Source organism: Choristoneura fumiferana, chromosome 24 (genome assembly GCF_025370935.1).
Source record: "Choristoneura fumiferana chromosome 24, NRCan_CFum_1, whole genome shotgun sequence".
NCBI classification, from domain to species: domain Eukaryota; kingdom Metazoa; phylum Arthropoda; class Insecta; order Lepidoptera; family Tortricidae; genus Choristoneura; species Choristoneura fumiferana.
This window is the reverse complement of record NC_133495.1, coordinates 3,279,167-3,289,298: the sequence shown is the minus strand read 5'-3', so window position 1 is coordinate 3,289,298 and position 10,132 is coordinate 3,279,167. Positions and strand designations below refer to the sequence as shown.

General features: G+C 36.0%; 1 protein-coding gene across 3 annotated transcripts in view; it reads right to left on the bottom strand.

Annotated features, from left to right (window-relative positions):
* The window catches only part of LOC141441710 (anillin-like), a 71,518-nt gene extending 66,592 nt beyond the window's left edge, over nt 1–4,926 (bottom strand). For all 3 annotated transcript variants that reach the window (XM_074106523.1, XM_074106524.1, XM_074106525.1), the window contains exons 1-2: nt 4,740–4,926; nt 4,185–4,656 (exon numbers count right to left, since the gene is read on the bottom strand). In XM_074106523.1, coding sequence (XP_073962624.1) covers nt 4,185–4,656; nt 4,740–4,757 — 490 coding nt within the window. In that variant the 5' untranslated portion in view covers nt 4,758–4,926. The remainder of the gene's footprint in view (nt 1–4,184; nt 4,657–4,739) is intronic.
* Nucleotides 4,927–10,132: the final 5,206 nt, after the last annotated feature.

The following is a 10,132-nucleotide window of genomic DNA, read 5'->3' as shown; positions in this document are numbered from 1 at the left end:
ACTCCGCAATTTAGGTACGTTTGGCCGGCGCACCCAACCATTGGGTGCACGGCAGTGGGTTGCCGCTTAGCTCGCATGCTGGACGCGTCGCGCGTGATTTGTGTAGGTACCTACCAATACTTATTTTTTTGCAAAACTATGACTTCGAAATTGTTTACGGCTATATAAATAAAACGAAGATAAAAGAATCGGAATTATCATTTTCAACCTTCCGAAAGTAAGCCAAGGCCATTTTCTTGCATTTCATTTAAACCATCATATAGTTAAAAATACTCTGTAAGAGTAGTAGGTGCATAATGAGAACAAGATTGTTAGGTATTACAAGGATTTTAGGGCATCTAAAGGAATAAAGTTCTGCGACAGGTAGGTACTTATTTAGTAATTTTGTATTGTTTAACAATCAAAGTCGATTCTCTTATTGATTGAATACCGTTTAGTTCACCTAAAGTAAAACACTTTAGACCCATTTAAAACAAATTACAATTGCCTAAGTAACTAAGTTTGCTCAAATGTTTGTTTATAAGTAAGTAGGCACTTTGTCAAGCCAACTTAAACAAACTTAACAAAAATATCACTAAAGATTAACACAAAGAGGTACCTACTACCAAATGGTTGCTGTTGCTGATAAAAATATATTGTTGTTTGTAGCTTAGCCATAATGTTTATTTACTTATTTATTAAAGGTAGCTCATTGAATTCATATTATACCCACTGTTATCTTTATTCATCGGCGAGTGGGAACCATGTGCTCTTGGCGCCAAACCGGTTTCGAGTCAACGGTCCCCAACGGAAATATGAACGCTGTGTAAACAAAGATAAGTTTCAATTTCGCGTGCAAGTCGTAGAGTAGGCAGCGATTTATACCTAAACTTGACTTTTGTTTTGAGAGAGTCCCTTCTGTACGGTAGTACTATTAGTTATTCTGTGGCTATGCTTCTTAGGTTCTCTGTTTTTTTTAGCTATAATTTTTTCTTGTCTTTGTTTATAAACTTTGAAATGACAATATCGCGGGTTTGAAATTATTCTAAGTTGGTTTGGTTATTGCCACTATAATATGCTCTCTCTTTGGTTCTCAGACACATTAGACCACTTTCAAAGTCAATGTTTTCTGTAGACCCCATGCTAATACATTTCCACTATATCCCGAAAATGTTTTTTCAAGCCAATGTGGACTCCAATCCGGTATCCTGAGGACCCCTGGGAAACCTTTGTTTTAGTTTGTTTAAGCTTGTGATCCTAGCTTCAACTGTCTCACCTGAATATAGATTCCCGAGCCTGTCCAGCCGGGACTTGAAGTTGTTCCGGAGACCAGTTCTGTCAGTCTTCTGGTCTGCTGCGTCAAGGTCCGTCTCCAAGGCACGTTTGGACGTGTCATCTGGAAATGTGACCAAAGAATCAATTAGAGCATTGTTGACCCACTCTACGCTACTGGTTTTAGATACCATAAAGAGGCGAAATTCTTTTTGTTTGTTTGTAACATAATACATACAATATTTTAGACTATCGCGGTCATTACTAAGATTATGAATTAAATTCGGGTTTTGTTCCGCGTACCTTGATTTTAGCAGCTCGATATTTCGGCACAGTTGCATGCGCCATGACCACGAGATGACAACTGTGCCGAAATACAGAGCTGCTTAAAATCAAGGTACGCGAAACAAAACCCGAATCCAAATCATAAAATGTGTGCAAAAACTTTTAGATTAGGAGTCATCCGTAAATTACGCCACACATTTGGGGCGGCTTGTGACACAGGAACTAAATAATTGCAATTTTCATACCAACACATGGGGGGAAGGGAAAGGGTCTAAATGATAAAAATTGGTGTGACTTACTTTTGGTTAGCCCCTTGTGTACTATGCTATGATTGAGTATAAGTTATCAGATGATTGTAAAAACAATAACTTGTGTTTTTTTGCAAAAAGGTCACAGAATTGGCATGCCAAAACTTTTTTGTTAGTGCATTTAATGACTTTTTTACAATGTCATCTACTTAAGGTTTATCTAATACATTTAAACAAGCAATTCTTGTATATTATATTGGGATCTCGGAAACGGCTCCAACGATTTCGATGAAATTTGGTACCTATGTAGGGGTTTTCGGAGATGAAAAATCGATTTAGCTTGGTCTTATCTCTGGGAAAACTCGATATTTTAACCCGAACATAAGCTCGGTCGCCCAGGTACTGATTAATTTATTTGCATATTAATCTAGACATTTCATTTTAAAGTTATCCTTAATTAACTAGGTATTTATTGTCCATTTTTTTTAATAAGTAAAGTAATATTCAGATGTTTTTGAAACTGCATCAAAAGTAGTGGATCACTTTTTTACTCTGTCACATTGATTGACACATTGACGATCTTGCATGGCGTTTAGTATGTGGCTGTAAAACGACAAAGTAGGAAAGTCTATAGCTACTTTTGATGCTGACTGTACACAAAATATTTTTTTATCACAAAAAGATTTTTTTTTAATTGTGAATCCACTGGCACGCAATAACAAAAGAGTAACTTGTAATTGAATTCCAGAATAATGAAGAAACATGTAAAAAAACAGATACCATCACCATTCAACAAATCCATGTCTCGCCCAATCCAGTTTCACAAACTAAATCAAAGTCAAAGTGATTGATTTATTGTATTAATGTTGACAGTGTGCAAATTTATTAGCCACGTCCATAACTGAGAAAACCATTTACAATGTAAACAAAAACAGGGCCTCATTAAATAGGAGCATTTGCTAATTGATTTGTGGAATTATTTATCTAAGTTATGACTAATGATGTTTCCATGGGCCTTATGGTTTAGTCAAGCCAGATGAAATAAGACCCCATGGTAGGACATTGTCATATTAAACATCATATTAATTTTCCTTGTCACATATTATGATATTATTATGTCACTCACTGTGAAAAGGTTCTAAATTGGGTTGAAATTCTAATGGTTTGAATGTATAATAAGATTACACATTTGTCTTTAAGGACATGGGAACTAAGTGGTGAATTGTGGGTATGTCGTATTGTTGTTTTAATTGTTCTTTTTTTCTTGATTGTTGTAAGAGAATGTTTCCTGTACCCATAGCATGAAAGAATAAGCACTTTAGAAATGAATTGTTATATTGAAGGTTGCTTGTTTTATCTATTGTCCATGTATATTCAACATTCCTAATTTTTTTATATTCAACAGATGTTTAAGTTCATTGACAGAAACTAACTTATTGGTTAAAAAAAAAAAAATATACATAATAGTTAGGGATAGGACGAATATTTGTTTTATATTTGGTATTCAACATATTCGGCAGATTTACCGAATATTCAGCAGTGGTATTCTTTTTTTTACTGTATGTATGTATATGAGTGTTAAATGTGTTACTTTTATGAGGTACAGTGAGGCTTTATGCTTTTGTTGACACTGTGGCTTTATTTCCAATAACAGCAGATAAAAAGTTTTAGTTTCTACTTAGGAATAAATTATGCAGAGTATTTGGTTCAGTTAAAGTTTTACCCATTCAGCCAAATATTCATATTCAGTGAAACCCCTGTTCGGCCCATCTCTAATAATAATTAAAAATGTTGAGTTCAATTGTTGTAAAAGATCAAATTCTAAAATTCACAAACTTGGAGAGTAACTGACATGATGTATAAGAATCATCGAACAAACTTAATTTGTTTACCCTTTCTTAAATTCAAAATTCAAATTCAAATGATTTATTCACTAAATAGGCCGCAATGGGCACTTTTACACATCATTTCTTAAACTACCAGCGCTTTCGGAAAGACCATCATTACCAAGAAGAATGCGCCTCATGAAACTTGGCAGAAAGTCATTTTTTCATAATAATATAATTACAAATAAAATACTTAAAAACTATATTATTCAATTAAAGAAAAAAAATACAAAAATAAAATAATAATAATAATAAATAAAAATCCTTACAATAGATTTCTGATATATATATAATGCATGCCACTGTAGCGCATGGGGCGTCCTATGGGTCAAAGTGCTTGTGTGTACCAGATGTTTTTGAATGATTTGTCATATAACATTTGCAATGCCAAAATAATATAGTAAGCTAATTCAAAACTTACTTTATTTTGTAAAGATCATTTCTATGCTATATGCTACTGTGGATGTATCAAAATAACAGCATAGGTAATAAATATTACTTGAATTCTACTTACCTTCAATTTCAGTCACAGTCACTCCTCTGCCTCCATAAACAACATCAAGAGGTGCATCTCTCTCTTCTACTTGTACTTCAATCTGAATATCATTTCTGTGCATTATGTTAATCTCAACCGACACATCGGAGTTTCGTCTATTAAGGCTCCCGCGTTTAGGTGCACTGAATTCTTTCTTTGTCACTACAAAGTCATTCCGCGCTTTCGCTGGCGATGGCACAATTTCAGTCTTTTGAATGCTTCTCCTTGGTGATCTGACTGGTGATTCAGACTTCAACGACTCTCTTGAACTCTTCTTTGGCGACAAAATCGAATCTCTGGAGGGTTTACCCGGAGATTTCGTCGACGTAACGTCTTTTTTCAGCGCTGTTAAGTTTTCAGTCAATGGCTTGCGTTTCGGTACTGTTTGACCGGTATTTGCAAGTTTTTGATCGATTTTCTCCTGTCTGGCCCGTGCTCTTTCTAACATTCGCTGGAAATAGGTCATAATTAATATAATAATTAAGTAATCGCCCTTGACCTTTGACTAAATGTAGCCGTTAGAACGATACATACCTGTGTGAAAGGATCCATCTTTCGTTTTGCACGATAGAGTCTATTTAGACGAAGTACAACACAAACACCATAATGTTAACTTTTCCTTAAAACTTAGGTAGCCTGCACGCTGTGTAACTTCCTAAAACAGTACTTTTAATCTTAATTTACACACGACCTGCCTCACTCGTCGAGCGTTTTGACTTGATTGACATCTCAAACCGAAATATTTGAATAGAGTTGCAAATGAATCCGACAGGTGGCGGGACTGAATAATTTCGTTCAGAAACAGCAGGGCTACTACAAAACTCGAAGTTCGTGTCGTGCGATTCTTCTGACACTTATACTGTTTAATACGAGAGCAAGAGGGACGGTACGATACGAACTTCGAGTTTCGAGTTTCGTAGTAGCCCTGCAGAACCGAAATACTTGATTATACTAGGTATTTATACTAAGTATTTTTTAAAGTACTAGACATGGTAGAACAATAAAGCACCTAATGAAAGAGAGTTGCCAGTACTGAAAATAATATAGTACAGTTTTTCTACTCACCAAGAGATGGCGTTAATAGCTAAGCTCTTAACTGATACAAATATTTGGTACAAATAAATTAGTTTTCTTGTACTAAACGAGAATGAGGGCTATCGTTTTTTGTCTCACTAGATGGCGCACTTGTTGCGTGAGGTTTTTAAGTATGGCTTTCAAAGTCTGTTATTACGGGCGTGAAAACAAAGTTTAGATTAAAATCATATTTAATACACCTTAAAACCGTACCATAAAAATATCGAGCATGCCACAGTGTTGCATAGTCCCCGTTTTGTTCGGAAAAAAAGGGAGGACAAAGGTTTCCGAAAGACAAAACTGTCTCAAAACACAGCATTCATTGCCCCGGATCGCATATTTGCTATAATTAATTTCAGATATTGCAAAATATTCACAAAATTATTCTTCTTCTTCTTTAAAAAAATATGGCTCTGTCCATCGGAGGACAATTTTGCCAGTGTCTAGTAGTTTTTGCCGTTGTACGGTAAAAAAATTCTAGAAAACGAAATATGAGAGGTAATGGTGGATGAACGATGACAGACCCAAAATTATTCTAATTTTAAATAAACCCGCGTAGCTCACCCAAAAACTATGAGATTTGACATTTCGGAGACCTCACGCTACACTAGCGCCTCTAGTGGCGAATTCATACGCGATAGCCCTCATTGTAGCATACTTTTTTTACCTGACTGCCGTCGGAAATAAGAACTTCATTTTTCAAGTGAATCTATGGTGTATGTGAGTATATTTTTCTTTGGTAAGATAGTGGGTTACCTATTAAATAAAAGTAGAAATAATGTTGTAATTCAGATATAAAATAACAATAGAAAAGCGTCGGAGACATAACTACCACAACAAAGTTTCACTTGGAAGTTTTTGTTTTTGTTGTTGTTTGTTTTTGTTTAGTTGTCTATGGGCGGTGGTGATCTCTTACCATCAGGAGACCCACTTGCTCGTTTGCCATCCAGTCGAATAAAAAAAAATATATATATGTTTAATTTTATTTTTATACCTTATTAACACTGACTACCACATTAAGCTTAAACAACTTTTTATCCTCGTCCGTCGTCCGCATACCTACCATTTTTTTGCAATTAACAAAGGTGAATACGAAATTGACATCATCTCACAAATTATAATAATAATAATAATTTCTTTTATTCAGGTATAACCCAATACATCGTAAATGTAAAACTACAATAAAATAAAATAAAAGTAAAATAAAAAGAACACAGTAAAAATAAAATTCCTGCATAGCTATATACAGGGTCCAGCTCGACATTAGCCGCATTAAGTACAATATTGTAACTAAGTAGGTAATAACAACTTTTTAACCGACGAAAAAAAACGGAGGAGGTACACAAGTCGACGCGTATATATGTCGGCGGCCGATCGTAAAATCCGCCAGATCACGAAATTCCTAGGCATATCGTGAAACGCCGCCATTTCATGATGTGCCTAAACGTTGGCCAGGCATATCACGATGTGCCTGAGAAATAATACGGCAGATCGATTAGAGCAACGCATTCGTCGATATTCCTAGCTATATACCAGGCACATCGTAAAATAGTTTCTTATTTGGCCACTGGTGGCGCTGCGTATGCAATGGCGGCCGTGACCAGCTGACCGGCCGTGTTTGTTTAGCGCGTGAGAAATGTCGGCGTCGCAACAAAATGATCTTTAAACCGAAAATAGTGATTGAATTCAAAATCTTTTGAAAGCTTTTGAACATCAGCTCCGTTCTTTTTATGTGAATCAAACGGATTCTGTGCACAATGTGAAAAAACCATGGACGTCTGCCCGTATTTTAGAGGTTAGTAGGTATTGTTGGTAAATAAAGTATTCACTAGTTGTTATTTATTTTTATAGAAAAATTTAGGTACGACGAGCGAAGCGAGGAGTGGTGGTTAGTATTAATTGTGATCACGACGCACGAGCCGAGCGAGCGAAGCGAGCGTGCCGCGGCAGCGGCCGGCGAAGTGCCAGAACCGATATGGCGCCGTTTCATGATACGCCTAGGAATTTCATGATCTGCCTAAACTGGCCAAATCATGAAATGGCGGCGCTTCATGATATGCCTAGGAATTTCATGATCTGCCTAAACGTCACTAGGCAAATCGCTAAACGGTGAGTTTTGAACGATATGGCGGATGTCCCTCAGCCAATTCATGAAATGGCGGCGTTTCACGATATGCCTAGGAATTTCGTGATCTGGCGGATTTTACGATCGGCCGCCGACATATATATATTTTTACGCATAACTTTTTAATTAAAATCTTATTCTTAAATATGTATTTTACGAGTCTTTAGTAGGTACCTACATCAAATGTGACTTTGTCAGCCTTAGAACCTTTCAGCCTTAGAACCTTACCTACTTAAATAAAGAACAATCACTTTTGCGGTAAGGTCAACCGGGGCTATGTCGTCTACGGGGCCGTAGTAGGTACGGGGCTAATGCGTCCATTCCAATTATCATATGAAAATCATCCTATACACCTACTCACGCCATTTTTAGGGTTCCGTAGCCAAAATGGCAAAACGGAACCCTTATAGTTTCGCGATGTCTGTCTGTCTATCTGTCCGTCCGTCCGCGGCTTTGCTCAGGGACTATCAATGCTAATAAGCTGTAATTTTGCACGAATATATATGTAAACTATGCCGACAAAATGGTACAATAAAAAACTCAAAAAGTTCCTCCCATAAACGTAAAGTGGGGGTGATTTTTTTTTCTCATCCGGCCCTATAGTGTGGGGTATCGTTGGATAGGTATTTAAAACCATTAGGGGGTTGCTAAGATGATTTTTCGATTCAGTGATGTGTTTGCAAAATATTCAACTTTAAAGTGCAAATTTTCTTTAAAATCGCGCGTCCGGCTCCGCCACGCTCCACTCTTAGCTCAATATCTTCGTAATTAAAGTAACTGCATCGTGGTTGGTATCATTTTCGGATAATTTAAAGATGCTGAATTCATTATTGATATGATAATTATACCTTCTCATATAAAAAAACGAGATTTTTGATAAAATATGAAAATATAGTTTTTCTTTTTTTTTAACCGCGTATAATACAAAAACTTGCCAGTTAGAACTCTGAAAAAAATGTATATATGGATAGCCCGTTTATTGGTATTATTGTCTACCAAATACTGTAAAAAAAATATTTATTACCGCGTGGCGAACAGCAGGGCTACTATGAAACTCGAAACTCAAAGTTTATGTCGTGCGGTCCCTCTGACACATATTATTTAATACGAGAGCGAGAGGGAGGGTACGACACGAACTTCGAGTTTCGTAGTAGCCCTGCAGATTCGTAAAAGGCAATTTTCGTTCTGAGCTTGTTATTTGCATAACTTAGAGAAATACATCAACTAATATCTAATTATTGGAAAATTTTAAGACGCTGGCTCCATGCCTGGTAAATAAATAGTAACTTTTCATAGAAAAAAATTTAGTTCACGAAAAAATAAATAAAACATCTATATTTTTTGACTTAATTGTTATGACTTTAAAAAATACTATTAAATAGCCTACTCATTCACAAATTTAAATATAATTATATATACTTAAATGGTATTATTATCTACCAAAAGCTTATAAAAAAATATTTATTGCCACGCGACAAGAATGTGCAGGTACTTTGCGGTCTGAGATTACAAAATTACAGTAAAAGTAAAAAGTGGAAATAATATTAAATATTACAAACTAAATTAAAAACTAAGATAGATCTAAAAAAAAGGCCCCCGAGGCATTTTTGCCGAAGATGCTGGCAGCATTTACTTACTCGTTGAATCGCTAAGCTAATTCTTGGAGCGAGGTAGCTGCCAGCTCTTTCGGTCACCGGTGGCACCTACCTATAAGCCTTTTCGAAATATCTGTGAAGAGGTTTAGTGCTCCTGGGCCCCCACCCTAAATTCTAATACTATTATTATATCACGTAATATAATTATTTTGTTTAATTGTTGATTCAATATAAAATTTTCGGCTAAGAGATGTAAAAAAAATACTCGAACCTATTAGGAGATAAAATTGTTTGGTACCCCTAGAATCTAGGAAGGGGCTAATGCGTCTATAAGAAACGAGGTCAATTAGACGCTATAGCCCCGAATATTTTTGTTCAACTTATTACCCTAAACCAAGGCTAGAATTCAGCGTTAAACATAATTTAATAAGCTTTGTCACGTGTGCTTTTATAAAATTATCTCGATTAAAATCATTCCGACCAATCCGATCTCATAATACTTGTAAAAGACGCTTTCACCCCACCTGGGGTTATAGCGTCTAAAAATCCCAGCTTTTGCAGAAACGTAATTTACACATAGAAGTTATTAAAAATGCCACAAAATGGCACTAAAATATGAAATTAGATAAAATATGCTAGCTCGTATTATAAGTTATAGCTTTAAAGGATACTTAATGTGGTTGTTATAATCTGATAAATATGCTGTTTAAAGTATTGTGACGCATTAGCCCCGGTTGCCCTACCTACTTTAAAGTACATTACAACCGTTTACTACGGCAACAACATTCGCATGATCATTTTAAAGTGAATAATACCTAGTTGTTTGTGTGACCTCACCTCTCAATATCAACGCGGTATAGGTACAGACCTACTCCCGTGGTTCACACGATTGTTTATTGGTAGGTAAGTCTGAGACCCAGACACTGTATCTAAATAGCGAGCCGGGTTTGAGGTAAATCTGTCTGAGCACTTTTTTGGCGCTTGGCTCCATTGCAAATTTGGTACCATTCCGGTTTACGGGGTATCAAGTGTAGCGAATTTGGTTGTTTTTTACAGAGCTTGTAGGTATTATAGATCCACAAAACAACTTTTTTTTCAATTTGTCACTTAAGCCATTTATCCTTGGATGGAAA